Here is a 27,117-nt window from a genome sequence, read left to right on the forward strand (position 1 = left end):
GGAGGCCTGCCCTGAGCTGGCCCATGCTGCCCTGCTCCTCAGCAGCTTGACCAATTCTTGGGCCATCACACCGCTGTTATTCACCAGATCCTCCTGGTTGCAGAGATCATCATGTTGCTAAGCAACCAGTGGGTTCCCGGGTGGAACACACAGGAATCTGTTGCCCTGATTTAGAACACAGACACATGCGCACTCACACACACAGTGTCCTGTCTCTTTAAATCCATATGGAAACATGAGAATTAAAACGAAAATTCAGAGTTGACTAACACTCTGGGATGCGATGAGTTTTCATCAGCCATTGCAGGTTAACGGTGGGGGAAGTAAATATTCAAGTGGCTTTTTTGTTGTGTTTACAAATTCAGTTTGGCTCTTGAACAGTAACTGAACGTGGGCCAGAGGTCGCTCTGTGATGACGGCCAGGCGTGTTCATTCTGCCCTCACACGAGCTGTGCTGGGGCTCCGAGTCCTTTCCCACAAGATTCTCTGCATTTGAGTTACCATAGAGTTTTCCTGACGAACCCTATCTTGCATGTAAAATGGCGCACACTTCCAAGCTGCTCTCTTATTAGGTATCTTTATAGCATCTCGATAGGTGGGGCATTAAACAGACAGAGAAGGGGCCAGCCTGGTGGCACAGTGGGTAACTTTGTGCACTCTGCTTCGGTGGCCTAGGGTTTGCAGGTTCGGATCCCGGGTGCCGACCTAGCACTGCTTGTCAAGCCATGCTACAGCAGCATCCCACATAAAATAGAGGAAGGTTGGCACAGATGTTAGGGACAATCTTCCTCCAGCAAAAAGAGGAAGATTGGCTTTTTGGCGACAGATGTTAGCTCAGGGCCAATCTTTCTCTCTCTCTCTCTCACACACACACACACACACACACACACACACACACGAGAAGGTGAGGGGCACCAAGTCATTCACAAATCTGCCCAAGGCCTGAGTGTGGACACTGGAGCCAACGCCTCTCAACCTGGTCCATGCCTGGGTGTCAGTGCTTTCCTGTACTCAGTCCTCACAGTTGCCCTGGGCTCTGAGCACCAGGAGGGGTCCCTGCTCTGTCTGCGGTCCCAGGGCCTGGCCCACGATAGGTGTTCAGTAAGTAAGTGTTGAATGAATGGTGGATGGACATTATTAAGCTCATGTCTCAGATCAGGAAGTTGAGTGGCCTCACCAAGGTTACAGAGCCAGCACTGGGAGCGTGGGTGGCTGCCTTGTGTTCAGCAGCCATGCCATCCTGCTGGAATGTTCATGTCTAAACAGATCGAGAAGGCACCCAGTGTTCAGGGAGAAGCATTCACCCCTGATACACTTTCGCCGAATGGTCCTAGTGTCCAGACTGGGCAGAGAGGATGTAACAGTGGGACTTGAAACTGGCCGTTTGGTGAGCGAGGATGTAATGCTGCACCCAGGCTGGAAGGAGCCCTTCAGCTCGCAGTCCGCGAGGGAACACTCCGAGAGCACCTTTCAGGTCCCTCTAACTAGCGTTCACCTAAGTATCGCAGTTTCATTCACTGACGCTTTAACATTTCAATCGGTGCCGTGAAATGATAAAACCGCCGTGACGGCGCTGAGGTTATGAGAACGCCATTCAGCAGCTTCTATTATTGAGTTAGTTTTGAAGTCTGTGCTCCGCGACCAGCTGGGCAGATAATTTTTTAACAACCCAAATTGATTTATTTTAAAACCAGAGGCTCTCAGGACAACACTGCAGAGAGCCGGTGAAGAGCTGGAGGCACGGGCAAGGGCGGGGGGCAGCTGCTGCGAGGCAGTGGGCGCGGGGGCCTCTGGAGGGCGGCGGAGGCTGGAGAACGACTGCCTTTCCTGAGGACTGGCCTGGCTCACACGTCTGGCCAGCCGGCACCGCCCTCGGAGGCCTCGGCGACCTGGAGCTCCACCCAATGCGCCTCCTCCCCAAGCCGGGCGGTGCCTCCAAGAGGTGGAGGCCAGCCTCAGTTGCCCCTGGACCCACCAAAGAAGAGCTAGGCAATCTAGAGGGGATCCTGGGGGATCCAGCAGATGCTACGCCCTCTGGACGAAAGCCACAGGGCACCCCCACAGGCACACACTCCCTGCTCTGTCCGCCCGCCAGAAGGTGAAAGTGACCTCCCACTTCCTCGGAAGTGCTGATGAACAACAGATGTTGGTTTAGGATGATGCCTGGGCTTCCTGGGTCCTAGCCCCTTGTCTGGGGTCAAAGGGTTACTGTAAGTCAGGCACACTGTGCTGTTTTTCTGGGTTCCCAAGGCACCTGTCTCCATCCATCCACCTCTCTCCAGAGCACAGGCTCCCTGGTCTCACACCCGGATCCCACGGTGGCTGCTGACGGACCTCTCTGTAACCTCTGTGTCACCGCGTCATCCGCCTAACCAGACAGCTGCTGGGTCATCTTATGAAACCAAAGTCAGGTCACGCTGAGCCTTTGCCTGGACCCTTGGATGGCTGCCGTTGTCAGCACGCGGACCGGCTCTTCCCCACGGCCCGGCCCGAAAGAGCCCTGAGGCCCGGCCCCTGCCAGCCCTCCCCGCACTGGGCCACAGCTCCTGCAGCCTGGGAAGCGCCTTCTGGCCGCTGGGCCTTGCGCTCGCTGTCCCCTGTGCCTGGGATGCTCCGCTCCTGGTTTACTGCACAACTAGTTCCTTTTTGTATTTCAAGTCCTTCAAATGTCACTTCCTTAAGGAGTGTCACCTTCCTGCACAGCGTCTCTCCGACTTGTGAGCACATCTTTGTTCCTCTGCAGCACAAGGTGCACGTCGGGTGTGTCTCGTTCTTTATTTACTGTCCATTTCCCCTGGGGACTGCGGCACCCCACGGGAGGAGGGCCCTTGAAGGTTTTCTGTTCAGTGAGAAATCCTGGGGCTCAGCTCGGTGCCTGGCACGTACGAGGGAACCACTCATATTTGCCAAGTGAACGATTAATGACTGAATGCGCCGCTCGGCTTCCGAGGGCCCAGGCTTCCTCCTCCTCAGTGTGCATCCCTCTTGTTGCTGTCCTCCCTCAGGTCGGGCATGGGGCTCCACACTGCAGCAGCTCAGGAATCCCCGAGCTGTGAACCCGTCGGAGATGCTTGAAGGGCTCTGGAAGGTCAAATGCACCAAGCCAGTGGAGGACACTCCCGCAGTTGTCAAGAACGTGTTCATATGTGCCTGTTCTCACGTGGGAGCCACGGTGCTGTCGCTGGGGCCGCTGGCACTGCCAGTCATCCTCTAGGCTCTGAGCTTCCCAGGGAAGGGCTGGGGGCCTCCAGCCGCAGTGCCGACGGGCCGGGAAGGCCCCGGCAGCTTTGGGGTTCTCCCGAGATGAGAGCCAGCGGACTCCTCACAGAGGCACACACTCCCCTCTAACCTCAGCCCCCTTCCCTTTGATGGAGCAGGATGCCCTCTTCAAAATGAGACCATTGCCTGGGAAAGTCAGGCCAGGCCGCCCCGGGAGCACTTTTCCCAGAAGTGCCTGGCGGCTCCCTTCTCAGTGCAGTGTGTCCGGATCAGGCCTGAGGCAATGCCTCCAACATTATGGACTAAACTCCTCGATCGTCTTCTTTCGGGACAGAATTGTAATCCAGACATAACCAAATCCCACGTCGTCCCTGATTTCGGGGAACAGATCTTAGCAGCAAACTCACTGATGGCTCAAGTTAAGTCAGATGTCCCCAAGTAAGGAAGGGTCTAGTGACACCCTTCTCTTCTCCCTCGGTCCCGTCCTGGGTTCCAGCAAGAAGTGAAAGTACTCTCGCCTCAGCGTTGTTGCAAAGAACCCAAGGGTGGAAGTAACTTAGGGGCGAGTCAGCTGAGGCTCCTCCCACTTATGGCACGGACAATTGTGAAGCGACTCTAGAATCTGTCCCTTTCTCGGGCGATTAAAACTTGTTTCTACGGAAATGGCCTTTTTACACCGTTGTTCGTCTGTCAAAGGGCAAAGCCGGTTTTCAGTTTTCCCTAGGAAAATCCATTTCTTTTTCCTCAGTAGGAATTCCCTTCATCCAGTTTTGTGCCTCATTTTGCCCAGGGCCATTTCCAGCTCTTAATTTTTAGATGCATTTGAGAGTAGCGGCGTGAGGCCCGGGCAGATGAGCCCTGGCTGAGAGGATGCTGAAGGGGGAGGCAAGACCCAGCAAAGGCGGGGCATGGCCCGGGGGTGTCTGTGTGAGAGGAGAAATGTGGGTGATTGCCGCCGATTCCTAAGAGAGACACAGCGCCCGGGGCCTGGGGACCAGCTTTGGCACACCCCCGGGCTCTGCCCGGTAGCCGCTGCCCCAACTTACCGCCGTCTGCATGCCTCGTGGCTGCAGCTCGCGCCCACTGAGGGCTTTGCCTGGTGAGGCTGTGAGCTCAGAACCAGGGAAGCCAATTGAGGGCCCAGCTTAGGGCCTAAAGTCAGTGACCTTCCTCTTTGTCCCTTGGCCTCAGGGCCATCCTATTCCTAGTCCAACTCACTGTCACCCTTAGTCGTGAGCAGGAAGAGCGGGATGCAGCCTCTGGTACTCAGCAGTGCTGGCGCGCGTCTGATGACTGACCTTGCCTGTTAGCTGCCGCCGGGAGCCAGGGAGGAGACTTCCGGGCACTCAGCTGGGCTCAGGGGGAGTCCCCAGGGCCTGAGAACAGCCCTGCCCGCGGGTCTCAGCCCTGCGGATGTCAAGTCCGCTGCTCCTGCCTTCCAGGCTGATCCTGGGCTCCAGTGAGAGGTCAGGAGTCAAACCCTGAGACAGCTCTCGGGGTTGGAGGTGCTGCGTCTTCTGGCTGAGTACCCTTGGCCGAGTGCTCCACTCTCTGAGCTTCGTTTGCACATCTGCACAGGGAATAATTATAGCCCTGCCTGCCTCAGCGATGCCCAGCAGCTGGCGAGTGCTTAACAGATGCCGGCTAATGTTCTGGGTGTAAGTGAATTGGGTTATAAATAACAACAGACCGGAGGTGGCTGTTCTTGGCAACTGAGCTTCAGCTGGAGGTGGTCCTGCAGCTGCTCTCGAGAAATCCAGCAGGACTCTGCCAGGTGACGTAGGCTCGGAGGCCCCTCCCACGTAGGGAAGTGCAGAGCAGGGAGCCCTGCAGACACATACACCTCGGAGACCCAGCTTCCTCCGAGCCCCTGGGAGTCCATCCAGTGGGGAAATGATTAGAGGTGGGGAGCAGAGTGGCCCCCTGGAAACCCCACTCCAGCTGGGAGTGCCCAGGGGACGACAGCTTGGTGCAGGCTGCCCCTGGCCTGGGTGGCCCTGGAGTCACCCCCTTCAGCATCTTCTGACCTCCCGACATTGCTAATGCAGGGAAGTGCTAGTCAGAAAAGCTGAGCCTCGTCCTGGCTCTGCCTCCCGCTGGCTCACACGTGGACAAGCCACTTGGCTTCTCTGAGTCTCCATTTCCCCTTCTGAAAAATGGGTTTGTCTCGTAAAGATTATTCACCCACGTGAAAGTGTTTTGTAAAATGTGAAACACTGAGATGAAGCATCCTAACTGATGTACTTTCACATAATGTAGCAGCTAGAGAACTGTATCATTCAATGAGAAAGGGCAAGACTAGGCAGTTCTTAAGATTTCCTTGAGACTTCTGAGCCTATGATATTTGTAGGTATGTGTGTACATACGTCCACCAGAAACAGGGAATTTTTAAAGGTTTTCTCTTCAACCCGAGGTTCTATTCAAATGTCACAGCTGTTGCTGGGTGCCCCATTAAAACACAGCGGTGTCAGCTTGCTTCTCTCTACCAAGGCTGGCCTGTCACTCTTCCTCTGAGGGGTAACGGGAGCCGTCCAAGTAATGTCTTTACGCCCGCACTGAAAGGTGGCTGGGACCCTGTGGCTCTCGGTGCGCCTCAAGACCCCGCCCTAATGTGGTGTTGCTGCTAATAGACTTGGATGTTGACGCAAACGCCTGCCCAGCAGGAGCCTGAAGAAAGACTGCATCAGTCAAAGTGATGACACCCAGGAGTAAACGTCGGTGGGAGAAGCTGGAGAACACCGCCCCTGGGGAACAGCAAGCTGGTGTGTGTCACGTGTCACGGGGAAGAGACCCGAGAACCTTGAGGAAACGGCGGGAGAGGGAGAGCTGCGGGCGGGCGGGGGGGGCCTGTGCTGTGCTGGAGCAGCGCGTGCCTCCTGAGCCTGCCGGCTGCGCCGAGACCCCCAGGCTCTACCCCCAGTCCCAATGGCAGGCGCTTAGATTCTGCAGGATGCTGGGAATGGCTGACCTGGGGAAAACCGGCTGGTTTTCTTCCATGAGGTCTGCCTGCCGGGGTAGGCTGGGCTGGCAGGGGGCTGCGTCTCACTCAGATTCACCAGGGAGGCCACAACCCGGCCCGCCCCACCCTCAGCCCACCGAGCGAAGGGAGGAGGGCAGAACCCACGCACACCTCATCACACCCCCACGCGCTGCCGACCCCTCACACGCCCAGTTGGCATGGCTACCCTCTTGCAACCAGCTTGGTGGAGCTCAATTTGGGTTTCTGTGGGGCTCTCGAATGGCCTTTCGGGTGGTCCTGGCAAAGATCGGGAGGACATGAACGGAGAGAGCAGAGCCCCTCTCTGGAAGCCCAGGTGGGGAGGGTTCGGGCGGCGGCAGTGTATAACACAGGTCTTTGAGGGGAGTGCCGGCTGCTGTCCTGCCAGGATGGATGGGATCTTTGCTCTGCGGCCCGGACGGCATCCTGGAGAATGCGGAAGAGAAGCGCAATGATGCGGCCAGCACACAGGCTTTCGGCATCCCCTCTTCACGTCCGCTGTGGTTCTCCCGAAGGGCACCTCCCGGGCAGCACGGGCCGGACGAGACAGAGGACAGCCCAGCACGGAGCGGTCTGCGTCTAAGCCAACTGAGGGACTTACCTTGGAGCGAGGCTGGCAGGCTTGGTTCCCGTCGGCAAATCCAGTCCTTCCCCAGGCTTTGCCGACTTCTCTCGGTTCATTTGCTGCAAGATTGAGTTCAATTCACTAATCACATTCGCCTTTGGGCCTGAGAGAATCGGACTTTTGATCTCCGAGACATCACCCCACAACTTGGAGGTCCTTGGCTGGATAACCTTGATTGTCCCGGGCTGGACACCACCCGGCGGCGGTGGGGGTGCCGGCGGGGGGATAACAAAGCTATCCGCATCCTCTTCCACGAGCGCGTCTTGATAAAGTGCATTGCTTTTGTGAATTACGGGCTTCATTTTTGGCTTAGGAGGTACTGGGGGTTTGTCAACCATAAATGCTTGCCCATCTGCATAGACTGTGCAGGTGTCCACGTTCTCCCCGCCTTCGGAGGACAGGGTGGAGATGCTGGACACTGTGGAGATGGTGCTGGTCGTCTCGAGATGGTGGTCACTGCTGCTCCGGCTGTCCACCTCCTCGATCCCAGAGTCCGTGACAGTGTCAAAGCTTTCGGGGGGCGGCAGGAATGAGGCAGGCAGACAGTTTGAAAGACCGGCCGGCTTCTTGCTATCTGCAGAGTTGGTGGGTTGGCTGGAGTTCAACGAAGGGGGCTGGGAGGCGTCGTTTTTTTTCTGCTTGACCAAGTCTGTGAGAGCAGGGACAGAAGCGACGCGGTCGTCGGGGATATCAAAACTATTGGCAAATTCCAGGGGAGGAGGCAATGGCTCTGTAAAAATAAATTCCTCGTCCAGGTCCACGGATGCCAGAGGGGGAGGGGGGATGCGGAATGGCAAAATCACCGCCTCCTCCATGGAGCCCACCGCCACAATGGTCCTGCCGGGCGCGGCAGCGTTGGCGGGCTCGGGGCCGGCGGAGATCTGTAAAGCACCTTCGGTTTCAGGAACGCCTTCTGGCACCTCGGTGGGCGAGCTGTCTGGCTTTGTTTCCATGTCGGCCTTCTCATCCTCTTCCTCCAGAAAGTCGTCCGACCGGGCAGCGTCCACGGTGTGGACCATTAGCAGGCCGGCCGACTTCTGCTGCGACGTGTCCACGATGTCGATCAGCATGTTCTTCTTGTCGTCGCCCTTCCGGTCCTTGCCCAGCTCCGTCTCATACTTGTTCTCCGTCTCCTGCCGTCTCAGGGGCCCCCGAGTGTTCTGCCTGGTTACCGTGGGGAAGCCCGCCTCCACGCTGGGCCGCATTTTGGTATCGATGTAGAGAGGTTTGTTGAGGTCGGCCTTGGGGGCCTCCCCCTTGGGGCCCTGCTGGGACTCCTTCATGGCTCGGTCCCTTGCAGAAAGCGCCAGGGCTAGCGGGGAGCTGGGGTCCAGCAGCCGCCCTGTGAGCGGGTGCACGTAGTTCTCGGGGCCAGCCGCGTTGCTGCTCTTGGGGGGCACCGTGGGGCTGCTCTCGGGCCCCTTGGCTTTGGACGTGGAATTCAGTGGCCTGCCGGCCTCACCCTGAGCTCCGGCCTCACCGACACCCACAAAATGGTTCTCGGGCTCCCTGGGCACTGCCCCTGACGTGGGCGGTGACAGCTGCTCGGCGCCATCCTCCTCGCCAAACCCACCCTCCTCGGGGAAGTTGGAGGGCAGCATCCGGGGGGCGGGCAGCCCCAGCCCCACGTCTTCGTCCCCCAGGTCCGTGGAGAGGAAGGCCGGGGAGTTCCTCCTGGCTTCCAGCCGCTTCTCCCGGTCTCGGACAGCCCCAGCGATGGCGGCAGCGAAGGGGCTGCTGACGGCCAGGCCGTCGTCAGGCCGCAGCTGGCCCGGCTGCTCCGAAGCCTGGGGGTCGATCTCCATGCTGCTGCCCTGGCTGCTCTTCCCGCTGCTGCTGGTGGAGGGCTCCTTGACGATGATGGTGGGGATTGGGATGGAGCACGTCTTCTCAGGGCTGTCCTCCACGTTGGACTGCTTCACCAGCATGCCCTTCCGCCTGGCGGGCTTGGCGGGCACGTAGACGGCTTTGCTGGCGATTTTGCCCACCTCCGAGTATGGGTTTTCGGGCATCTGGCCCCTCTTGTTGCGGAAGTTGGCCTGGGCGGCGGCGTTGCGGCTGTAGAGGTCCTCGGAGTCCAGGGAGTAGCGGTCCAGCTCTCTCCTGTAGTACAGCCCCTTGTCTCTCATCATGGTGGCCACCGTGTCAGAGCGCGCCGCCGGCAACACCTTGGCAGCGGAGTTCTGATTGAACGCAGGCTTAATCGTCCCATAGACTCTTGGAGTTGGGGACTTGGGACAGTTGTAGGCAGTGGGGGAAGGTGGTGGTGGAGACGGGGGTATGGACTGCGGTGGGGGGGGGATGTCCTCCGAGGTGTCCGGCATGGACAGGCTTCTGGTGAACTTCAGCATGGGAGGGGCCAGGAACTGTCGCTCTTCCTCTGTTATTCCTACAAGTAGAAGGAAGGGTTAGTTTTAAATCACGACAGTGACACACAGCCCACTAAGCTCCTAGGATTGTGTGACATACTACGTCTCTGCAAACTCACAAAGAATCACGATGCACACTTGCTCACAGAACACAGCACAAGCCACGAGGCCAAGGGGTTACGCAGCCCATTCTGAGCCAAAAAAAAAAGAAAGAAAAGAAGACAAAGGCACTGGGGATGCACTGAGTGCGTGCTGCTGAGATGCTGTGCTTGTGGCCGAGTGGCGGGCATGAGGGACGTGTGAGGCCAGGGTGGTAAGGGCCTGGACGACGAGCTGCGTGTTGCTCTACCGGCCAAGCACTGGGCACCTGACCTCAGGGCTGCTTGTGTGCATGTGTGCATGCACACACGTGCACATGTGCGTGTGCTGGGGCAGGGCTGGACTGGACCGGGGGGCATCCATCCTTCCTGGCTTGGCAGGGGCCCGCAGGCGGTGTTTTTAGGGTCTGGGGGCTGAAGCTGTGATGCTGCCCATCTGAAACGAGGGGGAAGGGTACAGGAGTTGAGGGAGTTGCTGTGTTGGCCGATGTGACACGGATGCTGCCACTGTTCAGAGGCAGGAGAGCGCCATCGTCCTGCCCGGGTGTGCAGGGAGGCTGGCCACCCTTCAGCAGAGCCATCGGTGGGCTCATGGCCCTGCACGTGCTGTGAACCCTGGTCTTGCCCATGTGACAGGAGCCCGTTTTGTTGCCTGACTTCTCTGGGCTACCCGAGGGCTCAATCCTGGAGCTCCCTGGGCCCTCAGGAGGGTGGCTGTGTGGACGCCAGTCCAAGCCCGGAGCAGGCTCCTGAGCAAGCGCTCAGCCGCTGGCCTCAGCGAGCCCTTTCTGGATCCTCTGGGGAGCTCTAGAGCGGGTCCAATTTACCACAACCCTGAGTAACCAGGAGCAAAGATCGGCCTGCTTGGCACACAGTCAGGTCGTGTTCCAGGCCTCAGTCTAGTGAAACACGTGGATGTTGGATGTGAGGGAACGTGCTGAGGGGACGGCCGTGGGGACGCGGGCCTGTCAGCCCCGCGGGCCTGCGCTCTCTGTGTGTCGACTGGGGAGGCTTTCAGACTCTCTTCCTGACAGCCCGAGATATGCAGACGTCAACAGAATGCACTCCAGGAGACGGGAAGCAAGACAGACAGACAGCGACAGACGGGAAGTACGAGGTCTCACGTCGGGGGCATGCAGAGGGACAGCAGGAAGTCCTTCAAATCAAGAAACTCCCAGGACAGACTACAGTCATGGACTCCAGCGGACACTCCCGCTCCATAAGTGTATTCCAAATTGGACGTACTCCTGTGGGAGGGCACTGCGGCGACGCCGAGGATGGCTGCTGCCAGGCCTCCTGCGCTGGCCGTTTGCTACCTGTCGGCTGCCTGACAATTACGTTCCCAAGGAGTAGTAATTTAAGAATACACCTTACAGAGTCAACTGGGTGACATTCATACTACAGATTCCAGACCGTAAGGTTCACTGACCTGATAGAAAGATTCTGCTGTCTGACAGGAGGAAATCAATTGTTATTAACCGGTTACAGAGCAAGTGACACACACGGCGTAGGCGCTACTCTGTGGGCCGAGCTCCTGGGACGGGTGAGTGTCAGGGACAGCACGTGCCCCTCCACCATCACTTGTCATGGAGCCACTGCCTACTGTAATCCACCTCAAACTAGGGACAGACCAGCCACGCCTCCAGACAGCATCGCCAGGAGGTGTTTCCAGAACACAGGGAGCAGTGTCCCCAAGGGCGGGACCGGGGCTGCCCATTGTGGCCACCACACACACTCTTCTCTTTAAATGGCAAGGGTCCACTGGTGTCCAGCAGTGGCCTTAGCTTCTCTGAGACCTTACACGGTAGTCTCACGAAGGGACTGTCTGAAGGGTCACGTTTACCTCGCCTGGAGCAGAGCCAGTGGGGATCATGTGACATTAGCAAGAAAGGTAAGCAGTTTTCTACAACACACAGTACATGATTTTATTAGAATTCAAGCACCTGACCCAGCCACCCTTAGAAGTATGTCCATTGAGCTCGTCCTACACAACATGGCACGGGCCAGTCTACACAGGGACCGTGGGGACCGCAGGGAACACAGGGCCCACTCCCCGGCCACCTCTGACCTGTGCGGGCCCAGCCCCCGCCTCCCTCCTGACGTGGCCCCCTCACCCTGCTGGTGTTATCACACACAATGTGGCTTGCAAGGTTGCAGAAGCCACCCTGGATCGGGGGTCCAGTGGGGAGAAAAGTTGGAAAGGGCTCCCCAGCAGCTTGGCCGGGTGCCTGCCCTCTGATGGGCGGGCCTGGGGGGGTCGCTGGGCGGGCCCTGGTGGCAGCGCTGCTGCGGGAGTCTGGGGCTGCTCTGAGAGCCAAGGGGCAACCTCTTCGGGTGCGGGCCACACTTCTTACCTATTGATTTCTGCCTTCGCATCGTACCTCGAGGGAGGCCCAGAAATGGGCCTTTCGGGCTCCCAGGAACAGTGGGTGTCATCACGGCGATCCCCTGGCGTTCGTACACAGACTGCAAACCAGAGAGCCCGGGGTGAGCCATGCCGGGATCAGCCCCACCTATGGCGCCCAGGCCCAGAAGGTGACACAGAAGTCCCGGGCAGCGGGCACCCATCACGTGGCTTCCGGGCTGCTTCCAGGAGCACTTAAGTGTCCAGCTGAGGCTGACAGGACACACCAGCGTCGAGGACTCAGAAGGGCTCTGTCTGTACCTTCCCCACTAGCTCCCGCCCTCTGCCAGCGTGCCCGGTTCATGGAGCCATGGTCTGCCTGACATCATTCACCGAGTGGCTGACAGACAAGTCTCTGGGAGAGTGGCCAGGACAGATGTCCTGTAGGAGAGAGAACACCCCGGTGGGTAGTGGGGTCTGACCGTGGCCATGTCCTCAAGCAGGAGCCTCCATTTCCCTCCTCCACAAAATGGGCTAACAGCACCAGCCACAGCGTGGTGCATGGAGAGCTGGTCCCGGCTGTGAGCGAGCGAGCTGCAGGACGGTCCTGGAGCTCCGAGGCCCAGTCCAGCTCCCGTCTTCCCTCCCCGGCCTGGCTCAGGAGGAGCCTAGAGCCGGCCTCCTTCGCTTTGGAAACAGATGCCCTGCGCAGCCTCCGCCGAACCTGCTGCTTCCTTGACTGTAAAACTGAGGTTGCTGGCTGCCCCCATGTCTCTGCGCTGGAGGGCAACTCAGGAAAAATATCGGATGCAGAACCCGATGGAAACACCTGTGCAAGTTCCTACATATTTGGTGCTCGTGTCCCCAGCCTGGTGAGACGCAGACCTAGGCTCTGGGGCTTGGGGGCTCTGCTGGCTCTCTCCCCTGGAGCCTGAGGCTGGGCTTGGAGAGTGTCTGGGACATGGTGGGGCCTGGGGTGCAGCCAGGGGCAAGGACTGGGGAGGCAGGGCCCGGAGGGAAGGGCTGACCTGGCAGGATGGCCGCCCACCGAGAGCTCGAGCTCGTGCAGCCGCCGCTCTCCCCTCGGAGTTCCAGAGATGGTGGGGGAGGGGCAGGCGGAGCATTTTAATTGTAATTGTTCACAGTTGTGTTTGTTTTAATGTGTACTGCACAAAATGATCATATCAAATTGGTGATCCTTACGGGTATTACTGTTTAAGGAAAGGCTAGGTTAAACAGAGTGAGTCAGTTCAAAGTGGATTCAGAGAAAATACTGTGTAAGTATTCAGAGCAGGTAGTACTGGGATCCAGCACCAGGCACGAAGATGGGGCGCCGAGGGCTGAGTCAGGACAACAGTGAGAAGCAGCCTGCCCAGGACGAGCCGGCCCGGGGAAGCCCAGCGCCTCTGCCCCAGCCCCTGGGCCACCAGGCAGGGTCCCGAGAGGGCGGCTCTGAGCTGGGCACTGGGCACGGTGACCCGAGTCCTCGAAGCCCAGCCCTGTGTGACCCCAGCTCCCGGCCCCTGAGATCTTGGGAGGCATGCCCTCGTCCCCTGGGTCCTGCTGTGCGTGGAGCCGCCACTAGGGGAGGCCCCTACGCCCGGGTCTGAAACCGGGCCTCTTCCAGCCCCGGGGGCTTCTGTACTCTGGGGAGACTAGGAGCGGAGGCCCTTCTGTCTGAAGGGGCTCTCAGGCCTTGCAGCCCTAGAGGGGTGTGTGTGCGCATGTATGTGTGGTGACTGAGCGCAGGTCATGTGGTGAGTGGTGGCCAGGCTCTGGTCTGTCCCCACTGGGCCACAGTGCCTGTCCCGTGGCCACTCAGCCTGGGGCTCCGTGTCTGGACAGCGTGGGGAGCGTAAGCCACCACTGCAAGGACGGCCGTTGCCACTCAGGCTGGGCCCTGCCACCACAGGGGCGATGCTGCGAGGCCCGCCCACTTCCCTGGTCCCCGGGGCACGGCCACTCACGTTCATGTCAGAGACGGACGGGAAGCACCGGCTGGTGGGCCGCTGCTTGATGGTGGCCACCCTGGACTCCACGGCCACGTTCTCGACGGTTCGGGATGGCTTGGAGGCGGGGACTATCTCATCTGGTTTGTCTGCAACGTGAACACGACGATGGGAACAGCATCAGTGACCGCAGTCCCAGAAACACAGTCAGGGGCACGGGTCTCAGCCAAGGCTGAAGCGCCTTCGCATTTTAACAAGGCGTTACCCGCTCCGCCTCCGAAATGGGGCAAGCTGGTGTCTCTCACGGCCTGCGGAGCCACGCGCTGCCCGCTGCCACACACATCCACACCGACACCGTCCCTTCCACAGACCCCATGCCCCAGGAGGGCGCATGGGCGGGACGGGGAGAAGGGCCCCAGAGACACGGCCTCAGCCCTGGGAGCCCCGTCTCCCTGGATGCCAGCTCTTCCATGGAGCCCTGTGGGGTTCCCTGATGGGTGACCTGCGCCCACTGTCGGAGCGCTTTCCTGGTCACGAGTCAGAGGTGTGGCTCCTCTGCAGCCAAATGTGGTGGCGGGGCCTGAGGACCCAGTGCCCGAGCCTGGAGGCCACTGGGCAGGGTGGGCGTGAGGGAGCCTGTCCTGCACAGGGTGGTCCCGGGCTTCCCCGACTAGCAGAACATTCTCATTTCTTTGTGAAAAAGGAAGCCAAGGTTAGTTATTAGCGATCCTTAGATATTTTTTTTAAAAATCAAAAAGTTGAGATTTAAGACATTAGAAGACTTTTGGGAACGTGGAAACTGAAGCACGTCCTGGACCTACCCCAAGGCGCTGGCCTTACTAGTGGGACGTGGGGTTCAGGCCCCGGCTGTTCAGGACCCTGGTTTGCCGAGACCCGCAGAACCGGAGTCCTCGGGGCGCTGTGCCCGTGGCCCCGCCCACCGCAGTGGCCCCTCCAGCGAGGTGCCACCTGGCCAGTGTGAAGCCAGAGTGAGGGGGCGCCGGGCGCAAAGTCCCACTTTGGACTCTGTGAGGCACAGCACTCCCCTTGCCCACCCCTGGCCATCCAGAACATTCTGTCCATGAGCCTGAGGTCTTTTCCTGGGTGACCCCAACCTGTTTGGGGTCTCGTGACTCCTGTGAAGCTCGTGCCATTGAAAAGGCCCAGGCCTCTGGGGTCTCGCCCAGACCCTGAGCTGCGAGGGGGGCCCCGGGGAAGGAAGGCGCACCCCACGTTGTCTCTCAAGACACGGTGGCTCCCAGAGAGGAGCCGCCTCAGAGTCACCACACCCCTGGGGTTGCCCAAAAGGGGCCGGCTGGGGGGCTTCAGGGGGGTGTGCCAGGGCGGGGTCACCCACTGAACCTCAGCGCTGACAGGTGTGGACTCCGCCATCCTCCACGGAGACACTTCCCTGGTTAGCCCTGGCTCTAGAGCCCTGCCCTAGATGGGGGTCAGCCAACCACGGCCCTCGGGCCAGGTCCCGCCTGTGCCTCGCCTCTTCTTGTTTGGCCCTTGACCCAAGGACGGTCTTACAGTTTGAAGGGGTTGTGAATGGAAGGAGAAGAAAGTGCAACAGAGAACATAGGGCCCGCAGAGCCGCAAACACCCTATCCGGCCCTGCATGGGAAACACATGCGCCCCAGGTCTGGACACCCTCCTAGTCCACCTGCTGGCAGTCGCCGGAGGGCCCTCCCTGCCGCCTCCTCTCCTGGCTCACTGCCTCCCCCTCGGGGGCACTTCCTTCCACCCAGGGATGATGGGGACGTTGGGAAGCAATGGATCCTCAGGGAATTGGTCAGAAATACCCATTTCTCTGGTGTCACTTAGCAGCGGGGACACCCGCAGCTACAGTCACTGTGTCCCCGGCCCCCGCTTTCCTCCTCGCTGCCCGCTGAGGTGCTGTGCAGTTCTGCTCTCTCCTCACCTCCTTCCCTTTGCCCCAGTGCTGTCCTGTACACGCGCCCTGACCCCAGCCATCTGCCTCCTCCGAGAAGCCTTCCCCCTCAGATTTGGGCCGGGAACCCCGCCCTGGTTGGGATTTCACTGCCTTCTGCGCAGGTCTCCCCGGCCCCAGCAACCCGGCCTCGCTCCCCTGGACTGCTGCACGGCTCAGGGCCTCTCATGGCAGCGGTGCAGGGGACGTGTCGCTGACTTCCTCAGCAGGCCGATAGTATACCCGCACGTCCACCTGGCCTGTCCCTGGAAGCTGGGCCCTCGGCGTGGCTGTGGGTTTTGCTTCAGCCAAGGTGCTGGCTGTCTCTCCCATGAGGGCAGGGAGTCAGGCTCTCTCCGGTGCTGGGAGCTTCGTCTGCAGGCTCGGGCCGTCTGCTCAGCCCAACCTGCGCTTCAGCACGTGCAGCTCAGCTAGGCGCGCTCCCCGGGGGCCTCCGGGAATGTGGACCCGGGGCGGAGGATGCACTGACTTAGCGGAAGAGTGACTGGAGCCCAGCAAGATGTCCCTGGGAAGCATTGTAGATGGAGAGCTCGGCTGGGTAGCCGGCCACATCTGGGCACACCTGGGGGTGAGGGATGGGGGCAGCTCTCCCATGATGGAGGTGGCTCTCCCATGATGGAGAGCTAAACCAGCCGGGGCTTCGAGAGGTTTCCAGCTGTCCCCTAACCTGATGGGGCTGGTTTACCCCCACCCCAGCACACAGAGGGTCTTCTGGCCGGCATCCCCGAATAGCACCGGGAATCTTCACACACCTGGAATGAGCAGGCGGCAGACTTGATCTTGGGGCCCCAGGGCATGTGGCAGGCACCCCAAAAACACGCCTCGAATGATGAGTGTGCCCTGCTGAGGCAAAGGCAGCCTGGGTAGCAACAATGGGCCCGGTCCCGGTGGAAGTCCCAGGTGCCTTCATCCCAACAAGAAGCCGGCCGCAGGGGAAGTCCCATCGTGCAGAGAGAACAGCTGAGGGTCTGAGATGCCTACGGTCCTGCAGGTGGAAATCTGGGCCCAGGTGGCAGCTTGGGCTCAAGTTGAGGTCACCCAGCCCCTGTACCCACCCTTGAGGCAGGAGTGCCAGGCCCTGGGGGGCAGTGGAAACTCAGGTTACCATCAGAAACGTTTGCCTCGTCCCGCCGACGGGAAAGCAAGGGCTGCTGTCTGAAGTCAGGGCTCCATCTGTACCCCCGCCAGGCCGCACAGTGAGGGCGGGTGGGGGTCACTGACGCTGCGTCCCCTGGAGTCATGGCCACCTCCCACATGGACACCCTGCTCTTTGTTCCAGCCTTTGCCTCCCGCTTCCGTCCCACTCAAATGTCCTTCTGAACCAGAGCACAGTAGGGCAGCTGGGTTTGGGGCGGGTAACGCGGGGGCTGTCCTTCCTTCCCAGTGACGGCTGCTTAGCATGGTCTCTGCGATGCTCTCATCTCAGGGAGCCTGCGCCTGACCGCTCGCCTCGTCTTTGAGGGTTTGGTGACTGGAACAGGAAGGCTTTGAAGAAAAGCTGAGAGACTGTGGGTTCCTGCTTGTCCCTCCGGGCTCATCAGGATGATTACGCTTCGTCCATAAAAGCTTGGGACTGGGGCCTCCGGGGGAAGGGGGTTAGTGACTCCAGCACCTGCGACTTCAGATGGAGTCCTCGGTGACTGAAAACAATCTCACAGACAGATTTGAAAGTGGTCAAGTCTTAAAAAACTATCTAGTAATGAGCTGATGAAAATGCTCCAGAAGCGACCCTGTACTTTAATTTTCAAAGCAAACGTCCGGTCTGTTTAGTAGCCAGAGGTGATGCGCACCGTCTGTACACTGCTGACTTCCTGGCGTGGGGAAGAGCATGCTCGGGGAGAGGCGAGGTGGCGGACTCGTCAAGCACCGTCAGGTCACACGCAGCCATGGTTCTCTTAGGAACCAGGGGAGGGGTGACAAGAAGGCTGGTGTCCGGCTCATCACCAGAGCCCGCAGCCCATGAGCTCACCCTTGACCACAGAGACTTCAACACAGTCACCCAGGGCGTCCCGCGCCTTCCTGCTGGAGAAGCCCGCTGGCTTTGCAGGAGGAAGGCACCCAATTGTGGCAACGACTCCAGCAGCCAGGATGACGCGGGCACACGTGGCTGAGACGGGAGCCTGTGGCTGCACCTGTCTCCCTCCAGGTGGAAATCGGGTGCCCATTGCAGAGACCCAGGCTCTCAGGCTCTGTGCCCCCCTTTGCCTGTGGCCACATGCAAGGCTGCACTGACCCTGAGCCCGGGAGCTAGGCCCCCATCTGCTCCTCGGAACCCTGGGGAGAGCATCCCAGATGCTCCAGAAATGTCCGGCGAGGCCACGATGGAGATGCTCAAATTCTCCAGCTTCATGAAGTGCTTCCTAACATCTGAGATATCCGCGAACCCTGTCAGTCCTCAGTCGCTCTCCTCTCCCTCGTGCCCTTGAACTAGTCGTTCTGCCAACCTCTCTGGAGGGGCAGGGCCACTCGTGCCATCCCTCGGGGTGAGAGGGCACGTGCAGGATTTCCTCCGCAACACAGCTTCCAAGAGGAAGACAGAAACGCCAGCAGCACCAGGTGTTAGAGACGAGCCGCGCATGTTGGCAGCTGCCGCTGTCGCCAGCTGGCCCAGCTCGTTGAACCCTCCCAGGAGTCAGGGAAGGGGTGGGGAGCCGCTGTGCCAGCCCAGCAGACTGCTCCTGGCCTGCAGGCTCTGACGAGTCTCCAAGAGACTGGCCAAGGGTGCAGCCCGAGGTGCCAGGAAGCCCGGGTCAAGCCTGTCCCACCACCCCGGGCCTGGCAACTGCAGGGAACTGCCCGGGGCTACGTGGCCCTGGCGGGGGCGTGGGGAGGGGGATGGGGCCCTGATCACCCTCGAGCCCGTGAGTGCAGTGTCAGGGTGAGAGCAGGCCTTAGAGATGAGGAAACGAGGACTGGGGATCTCGGTAACTTGCTCGCAGCCACTCCAGCAGGAGGCGGCTCCTGGGGTGGAGCTGGGATGTGAGGCCCTTTTACTGTTGTACCCGTCTCCTAGAGCTCCTAGGACAAAGTAGCACAAACCGGATGGTTTAAAACAACAAAAATTGATTCTCCCCCAGTCTGGAGACCAGAAGACTAAACTCAAGGTGTCCCAGGCCCGCGCTCCCTCCGGAGGCTCCAGGGGAGGGTCCTTCCCGCCTCTTCCGGCTTCTGGGGCTCCAGGCGTCTGTGAGTTGTGGCTGCAGCCCTCCAGCCTCTGCCTCTGTCTTCACGTGGCCCTCTCCTCTGTGTCTGTGTCAAAATGTCCCTGCCCTTTCTCTTATGAGGACCAGTCATTGGGGCAGGGCCACCCTGCTACAGTATGACTCATCTTGATTCCATCTGCAAAGACCCTATTTCCAAGTAAGGTCCCATGCTCAGGTTCTAGGTGGGCGCAAATTCTGGGGGACACTATTCAACCAGTAGATCCATGAAGGCCGGCTTTTCTCCTGTTCCCTCGGCCTTTGTGGAGTGTGATGGACGCTTCTTAAGAGGGGAGGCCAGTGCTCCGGAAGAGACCGGCGGGGGCAGAATGACGGGAGTTTGAGTGCTCATTGCACGCCTACTATGAGCTGGGTGGGCGCCGGGCACGACTCCATGGGATGCCCTCACCCTTTGTGGTGGGTCCCCGATTGCACTGTGAGGAACTGAGGCTCTGAGCTGGCAGGGCCGCGGGTCAGGGGAGGGGACACTGCAGCCCCGTGATGGGTGGACAAGCGCACTCCGCCGCCTGCCCCTCAAGAGCTGGGTGCGCCACGGCTGCTGGGCCCTTCGGGCCTTGCCCCCGACCCATCTCCTGTTCTAGCTGGGCTCAGGGAACACGGGGAGGGAGCATTTGATCTCGAATTTGCATCCAGTTTTCTCTGCTGTTCAAAGGAAGGCGGGTCTCCACTCTCCAGACTCTTGCCTGTCCTCGTGTGGACTCTGCCTGGGCCCACGCAGGCCACGTGCCCACTTCTGTCCCCATCCTCCCTCAGGCTCCGGGGTATCTGGCTGCTGGAGCTGCCCCGGGGAGGAGAGTGGCGCGGATGGGGCTGGCGGGGAGGAGTGCAGGCCACAGGCGCCTCTGAGGCTCTCCTTGACAACAGACACTGGGCCAGCTCTGCATGGCTGCTGGGTTCCTCGGAGCTTCTGGTGGGGGATTGTGAGGACAGTCCGGTGGACAGAGGGGCTGTGCCTGACAGCAGGGGATGGGCCTTGGATTGAAGGGGAATTCAGAGAGAAATGTAATCCCAGGAAACTTTGTTTCCAGGGCACCCACCACGTGGTTGATGTGGTGACCCATCCTACATAGCCCCCTGGGAGTTCCCTGGGCCGCCCCTAGGGGCTGGGGTGGAGGCCCAGGACTGCTCCCAAGAAAGCCTGCTGGACTGGCCTGCATCTGCGGAGACAGTTGGGGGAGAAGGGGGTGTGTGCGACTTGGGGCTCCAGGACCCACACCCCTGTCCCGAGACACGGCCTTACTGGGTTCCAAGGCCCTTCTCCCCTCCCCAGATTCCAGTGTTGTGGCCACTACACTGTGCCTCAGCACAGTGCCTGGGTCACGTGACAGGCTCCCCTCCGGCCCCTGGGATAAGTGGTTTTGACTTGACGGCGCTGCTTTCACTGTTGGGGTGCCTGTCTCCAGCAGCCAGGCGAGGAGCCCCCACATATAGTGCGGTGCAGGCGGAGCCTGAGTCCGTCTGGGGCCCTGCTGTCGGCCACCCCGGGCTTGTGTCTGTGCTGTTCCTCCCACCCTGTGCCAGCCCTGCAGAGGGGCAGGGAGGGGTGCAGCCTTATGGCTCCGCCCGGCCTCCACCTTGAGGACAGCTGTCCTGCAGGTACAGAGCAGGGCTCTCAGAGAGCGAGGGGCCTTCTGGGAGCTCAAGGGAGGCAGCCCCTGCCTGCGGCGAAGGCAGCCAGCGGCCAGGGACCCTTCCCTCTATCCATTTGCCAGGGGCTCACTGGCCTGCACCCTGCCAGCAGCCTCGTGTGGCCTTGTCCACAGAGCTCAGAGGGTCCCCAGCAAGGCAGACTCGGCTGTGACAGCCTGAGTCCCGAGGGCTTCACAGTCATGACGACGTAGACACAAGTCGGGGTGGGGGGGGATGCAGAACATGTTGGGGGGGACCACAGACGGGAGAAGCGAAGCAGACAGAACAGACTGAAACGGGACGTGTCCTGGAGCCCAGGCCTCCTGGCGGGACCCCAAGCAGGGAGAAGACAATACAAAGTCACCGCACATTGTAGACACCACGCTGACGGCCACAGAGGGGTCCCCCACAGGGTGTGTGGGGGCTGGGGACAGACAGGGCTCGCCCCTTACCCTTCTTCTTCCGGACGGAGGCTTGCAAACAGAGAGGGGCGCGTGAGTCCGCGGTGGCAGTGCTCGCCCAGTGCCTGGGCTGCGATGCGCACTGGGGGTGGGGGGGGCCCACAGCCTGACCGCCCACAGCCCACAGGGGCCAGACCCTGGCGGGCGGGCATCCAGAGAGTGAGATGCACTGTCTGCGGCTTCCCCGGGAAGCTGGGCACGGTGACCCTCCCTGTCTGACCGCCCGTTGGTGAATGTGCTTCCTGGGAGGACCAGGCGCCTTCCTGGGGCCTTCCTTCTCACCTAGCTCCCCGCCCGGGCCAGGGTGGAAACTGAGTCCCACCTGAGCGAGTGGGAACAGAAGCAGCCTTTAGGAAGGGTGCCCGAGGCCTGGCACAGGAGAGAGGGCCTCGGGATGCCGAGGGCTCCGGGACCTGCACGGGGCCCCCCTGTCTGAGCTGGCCCACTCGAGCCCCTCTTTAAAGAGGAGCTGCTGGCTGGTCCTCTCAGGGGAGGCCCGCCCCAGGCACCTTCAAGGAGCCAGCGTGGCACGTGCTGTCTTGTTTTAGAGAAGGCCACGCAGTAATTCACAATGTCATCCCCATCAGGTGTTGGGCCAGGCGCAGGGGACAGTGTGGTTTTCCTGGTGAGTCTTGTTTGGATGGACAAGGTGTGGTCAAGCAGGGGGCCAGAAGACAAGGGACCTGTGGGGAACTACTGGTTCTGGGTGTGGGTGGGCCACACCATCGCAGGGGTGCTCTTTCCTAAAAGACCTAGGCCTCAGTGCAGACCCGCAGATTCCAGCCCAGAACGCAGTGACAGTGAGGGGTGATCGCCCGGAGGCGGCCTCGGCCGGTGAGCTGGTCAGCCTGCTCCACTGCGCCCGCTATGGACGGAGCGGACGAGACCCCGCCCAGAGAAGCCGCAGGGAGGAAGGGGCCACTGTACTTTCCTGGGGAGAGGAGGGGTCGAAGGGTCTCCCACTTAAGGCTCAGATCAGCTCAAACACCAGCGAGGGTGCTTGGGTTTCTACCAGCCGGACCCGCTGGGCTGACGAGGGGGCCTGGCGCACGGGGCTTGCTTTGTGGCCCACGTACACCCGCCTGTGCAGAGAGCACAGAGGCTCCTCCGTCCCCACCCACGGGCGCTCCTCGTGTTCTCAGCTGAGCAAGCCTGGCAGCCCCTTGCTACTTCTGTGGGGGCCAGCGCCACTCGCCTTCCAAAGGTGTCCCGGGCTCCATGGTGACTCCCCGATCGGACATTTAACCAGCCTCTGGGGGGCTCATGCTGCCAGCTCCAGAGTCATCCCTCTTTTCAACAGCTACCACGGGCCACTAGACCCAGGACCATGTCACTGCTTATCCTTCCCCAGCTACATGATGGGGTGGGATGGCCAGAGCCCTCTCTGCTCCTCGTGGACCTCTTGAGAAGGTCTCAGCGCCTCCCTAAGCCTGGGGTGCGGCCCGCCTGGCCCGCCAACTCCGCTGCTCTCTATGCCACACCCCAGGGCCGAGCTTTGTGGTCTGAGCCGAGCCTAGACGGCCAGCAAAGGCAGGTTCCAGGGGAGGGCGCCCTAGACGTCAGGGGGAGCGGTTTGGGGGACCCTGGGGGGCAGCTTACCTTTATCCACTAGTGAGAGGCCCAAAAATTCAAAACAAAACAATGTTAGATGAACCAAGAAGGGGACAGGGCCCCACTGTAGCCACACCCCTGAAGCCAGCAGGATTCTGAGGGAGATGCCACGGCGGGAGCCACCCGCCCGGGCGAGTCCTGACGCCATTCCCAGGCTTGGGGGCCAGGAGAGGGGCAAGCAAGCAGGCACAGGGCCATGCATGAGCTGGGGCTCCGCGGAGGCCGGCGCTGGGGCGGCCTGGGAGCGGCGACAGCGCAGGCGGGGCGGGCTGAACGGTTGACTCTTACCGAGCTCCTCCAGCTCCGAGGTCATGGACTTGGAGCGCAGGGTGAGGGCCGTGGTGGGCGCGCGCTTTGGCGGCGGGGGAGCTTGAGGGGCAGACAAAGAGGAGGGTGAGGACCTGGCCGCCAAGCTCCTCCTCCCCCACCTTCCAGAACAATCTGGGAGGCCACTGACCCTGAGCCTGTGGTTTTCTTCCGGGAAGGCAGACAGGCAGGGGTTGTCCCCCAGGGCAGGGAAGCCAGCAATTGTCACCCTGCCATGAGTCACAAGGCTGAAATTGTCTGCAGGCTCCTCGGGCTGAGATGGGTTGGGACCAGGCAGGGTGCTCAGGGGACCCGGGGCGGGCCCTCTCTGGAGAGCTTGCTGTCACCCTGCACCCAGCAGCACACCCGGCACTGGGGCCCTGCCCTCTCGGGTGAGTGGGAAACGCAGCAAAAGCCTGCAGAGGGGAGCGCTCTCTCTGCACCGCGCCTGCGCCTAACGGGGACGGAAGATTCCTGTGGCCTCTGTAGGCCTCTGCTGCCACCTGTCAGCATCCTCAGCAGGTGGGGATTCCCCTTTGTGCCCCCCTCCCCCAATCACGGCAGAGATGTGACTCTCATGTGTGATGTCCTCTCTCGGGATCTGCCCTCCCACTCATTCAGGGGCCCAGAGGAGCCCCCGTAGCAGTGCTTCCAGGGAGGGCCGCGGTGGTCTACTCCCTCCTCCCCTACAACCTCCACAGCTCACGGCCCCTCCTCCAGGCAGCCCTCCTGGCTGCACCACCTGCTCTCTCCCCAGTCCAGACTGAGGGCTCCTGGCGGGGTGGGTGGGAGGGGTAGGCACACTTGCTCTTGGGAAATGCTGGAGTGCCAGAAGGACTGACGTGCTGCTCCAGCCTCTCCCCTACCAAGGGGACCTGGGGGCATGTCTCGCCTCTGCAGGCCTCACTCAGCCCCTATGTCACCCAGCTGGGGCCTCCGTGGGGAAGGATGGTGGACCTGAGTCACTGTGGGGGGCCAGCAAGCTGCCCTCTGCAAACAGGCCAGCAGCGGGCTCCGTGGCCCTTCCTCATTCCATGGGCACAGGCTGCACCTGGGGGGACCCATCCCCAGTGACTGATGGACAGGTTGGCACGGAGCCCCCCAGGTCCTGGTCTGTTGAGCACAGCCCTTGCCTGAGGCTGCCACTGCCCCGCGGGCAAGCCCCAGGTCATCTCCTAGCCTCCTTTTCTGGCTTCTTTCCCTAGTCTTGGAGGGGGGCCTGGACCCCCCAGTGGGAGGAGACGGGGGACACCCCTGAAAGTGTGCCAGCACAGGAGGCTGGAGAGAAGGGCCCCACCCCAGCCCCCACCCATCCCGTGGACAGCTGGGGCGGGCACCTTTCTTCCTGGCGGTGTCATCGGGGTCGAGGTTCCTGGTCACCGTGACCACCTTGAGGACGAGGTGATTCCCTCCCTGGCGGATCATGCTCACTACCTGCCGGTGGCCGACCTTCACGACGTTCTCATTGTTAACCTGCAGGAAGACAGCATGGCATCAGAGGGTGGGTCCCGGGGAGAGGCAGCAGGGGGCCAGCCCACGGCAGAGATGCGGCTGCCTCCCAGAGGGGCAAATGCAGGGACATCAGGAGACCGCCCTGGCTCGGAACCAAAGGTGCTTTTGGGGAAACAGGAGCAAAAGCCGGGTGGCTGGCTGTGCAGGCCACTTAACGTGGCCAGGGCGCCAGGGAGCGGGCTTCCTGCAGCCGGCGTCCTTCACCTGGCGCGTGGCACGTGGCAGAATTCCACTGAGTGAGCGAGTGAGCGCTCTGCAGCTGCCGGAGGACAGACCCGATTGAGGTTCTTACGCAGACCTGGGAGCAATTTTCCTGGCCGCCAGCCATGCACACAAAGCCCGACAGGAGATCCCCAGGGGCCAGGGTTGCAGCCCTACAGCTTTCCGTTTTCACAGTTCGGAAGAAGCAGGGCATTTAATTGCTTCACATATTTCGGGAATACACATCACACGACATGGCCCATTTCCTCCAGGCGGGCGCTCCCTCCCTCCTCTCCCGCCCCGGGGCCTGAAGAGGCATAAAAGCTTGGCTGACGAGGTGCTAGGAGCAATGGGTCCCCTGCCCAGCTCGGTGGGACAACTGCACGCCTGTGCTCCAGGGACGGGCTCCACCAGACGCTGGCTCCACTGTGGCCACCTCGGCGTTCACGGAGCTCTTGGTACCTGTCAGAGCCCGTTACGTGCCCTTTTACCTCCGTTCGTCCCCGCCGTGGCAAATACGTCTGGCACAGAAACTGACCCGAGGTGACATCCCGCAGGCAGAGGAGGAGCTGGGCCTCAAACCCCGGTGCACTCTGGGCCTCATCAAACTCAGCGCAGCTGCAGCCCTGCTCTGCCCACCATCCCACCACCACTGCTAGATCAGAGTGACGGACGCGGACGGGGCGTGCCAGAGTGCAAGAACTGGGGGGAAAGAGAGAGCTTCACCCCGTGCACCTCCTTTGATCACAGGCGTTTGGGCCCCACCCCTCCCACCTGCTAGAGTGAGCCCTGCGGGGGGGCCCTGGCACCTGCCATCCCCCAGCTCCCCGGGGGAGAGCCGTGCACCCAGGGGCAGCAGAGAAAATGAAGCCACAGGATGGCGAAATTCCTAACTGCTCCACGCACTGTCTTTGAAGGGGGAAAACCGCCCTAACAGTAAAGATCAGAGAAGCACCCGATCCACGGTGCCCCACCGCGGGGTCGCCCGTCCCCATCTTGCCATGCTTCCTTCTCCTGCTGCGAATTCTTTAAAAACCTCTCAAGTGCAGTGTAGCCACAGACAGAGGCGTTAACAAGGCGTGGTGAATTTTCACAACCTAACGCCCCGAGTAACCAGGCCCCAAGGAGAAGCATGAGGCGCCTGGCTCCCGGCACCGAGGACACGCACACAGGAGACTGCGTGCTCACCTGAGTGGCTCTTCCAGCCAGACGCTGGGCGCGGGGTGGGAGGACTCAGAGTGGGACACGCTCTGCAGCCTCGCCCCCGAGGTGGCCAGCACGTCCACTTGCCCCAGCATTGCTGTGTCTCGGGAGCCCTGTCAGTCCTGGACAGGCAAACTGGACAGTCAGCTGCCCTACACTGAGGGGCGTGGCCCCCTCCTGGCCAGGGACAGGACAGTCCTAAGGAGACCTTCAAGGAGAAATCCGCCTAATTCCGGGCCATGGTGGTGATCTTGCAAAGCGATTACTGGTGGCTCTCCTTTTCACTGATTTCCCGAGAGTATAATCAGGAGACCAGATGAGTTTAGGAAGCAGCGAAGCCGGATGGAGGGAAAGAGTGACAGAGAGTTCCGCCAGGACACGAGTCTGCTGGCCCTGAGCTGCCAAGGGCAGGAGAACACAGCCCCGCTCGCCCAGGCCCCGGCTCTGCTGGTGGCTCCGAGAAAGACGGGGAACCCAATCTCTGAGCCCCGGCTGATGTCTCCCCTCTCCTCTCCCACAAGCCCACCAGAACAGCGACTGCTGCTGAGGAACTCACTCGTTCCTTCACTCCGTCAGTCAGTCATTCCACCAACACTTTTGCTCTGAGCGCCCACTAAGAGCCAGGAGACGGGGTGATGCTGGTGGACCGTCCGTCCCCACCCTCAGGAGCCTCCGTTCTCGTGGGCGAGTCAGATGACACACAAGTCAGCGAACAAATGAACGTCAGCTGTGCTGAGCGTCACCTGAGGAAACAGGGCCCGGCGGGGGAGAGGGAGCGGGCGCCCCTGCGAGGGGATGAGGCGTGGGGAGCAGACAGAACGAGTCCTGAAAGCTTGGGAGCGTGCTCCAGGGCCCTGCTCACGGTGGGTCCCCAGTGCAGCGAGACAGGGCTCCAGCAAAGAAAGCCAATGTTCCCTGATTTAGTCCTGTCACCAGCGTTCTGATGCTCGAGAGAGGCTGAGATGCTGACAGATGGAGGACTCGGGCCAGACCTGGGCTTCGATGGCTGGTGGGCTTGGGGGGACCCAGCAACCAGGCCACTGGTTAAGGAGGTGGGGGGTGGGGAGGGACTTGGCCTCTGACCTCCATCCAGCCGTCCTGGTGCCTGCGGCCTGGGGCCCCACTTCCTAGAACCCTGAGCCCCTGAACCTTCTGTGTCTGTGTGTGCCTGGTAGCTGGACGTTGTCCTCCTGTGACCCTGGCCAGGGCTGGCCTTGGCCACACTGGGGAGCGGAGGTTTGTCCCTGTGCCTGGGGAGGTGCGGGGGCCCAGAGTGTTTTGTCTGAAGTGTCAGAGACACGGTGACTTAGGGTTTGTGTTTTGGGAAAAGGTTCTCCAAAGGAATGAATTGCTAATGGTGGATTCTCAGGCCCCACAGCCGCTGGGTGAGGGCATCTGCGGGGCCATCAGTGCCCGG

General features: G+C 60.8%; 1 protein-coding gene across 16 annotated transcripts in view; it reads right to left on the reverse strand.

The window, feature by feature from the left end:
* SHANK2 (SH3 and multiple ankyrin repeat domains 2) overlaps positions 1-27,117 on the reverse strand; it is a 561,551-nt gene that overhangs the window by 7,424 nt on the left and 527,010 nt on the right. For 5 of the 16 annotated variants that reach the window (XM_070229000.1, XM_070228992.1, XM_070229001.1 and 2 more), the window contains 7 exons: positions 24,122-24,257; positions 22,767-22,847; positions 20,859-20,879; positions 13,621-13,751; positions 11,664-11,775; positions 10,739-10,759; positions 6,819-9,231 (listed from right to left, as the gene is read on the reverse strand). In XM_070229000.1, the coding sequence (XP_070085101.1) occupies positions 6,819-9,231; positions 10,739-10,759; positions 11,664-11,775; positions 13,621-13,751; positions 20,859-20,879; positions 22,767-22,847; positions 24,122-24,257 (2,915 nt within the window). The remainder of the gene's footprint in view (positions 1-6,818; positions 9,232-10,738; positions 10,760-11,663; positions 11,776-13,620; positions 13,752-20,858; positions 20,880-22,766; positions 22,848-24,121; positions 24,258-27,117) is intronic. The other 11 variants (XM_070229002.1, XM_070228994.1, XM_070229008.1 and 8 more) reach the window with 6 other exon arrangements.

Source organism: Equus caballus, chromosome 12 (assembly GCF_041296265.1).
Source record: "Equus caballus isolate H_3958 breed thoroughbred chromosome 12, TB-T2T, whole genome shotgun sequence".
NCBI lineage: Eukaryota > Metazoa > Chordata > Mammalia > Perissodactyla > Equidae > Equus > Equus caballus.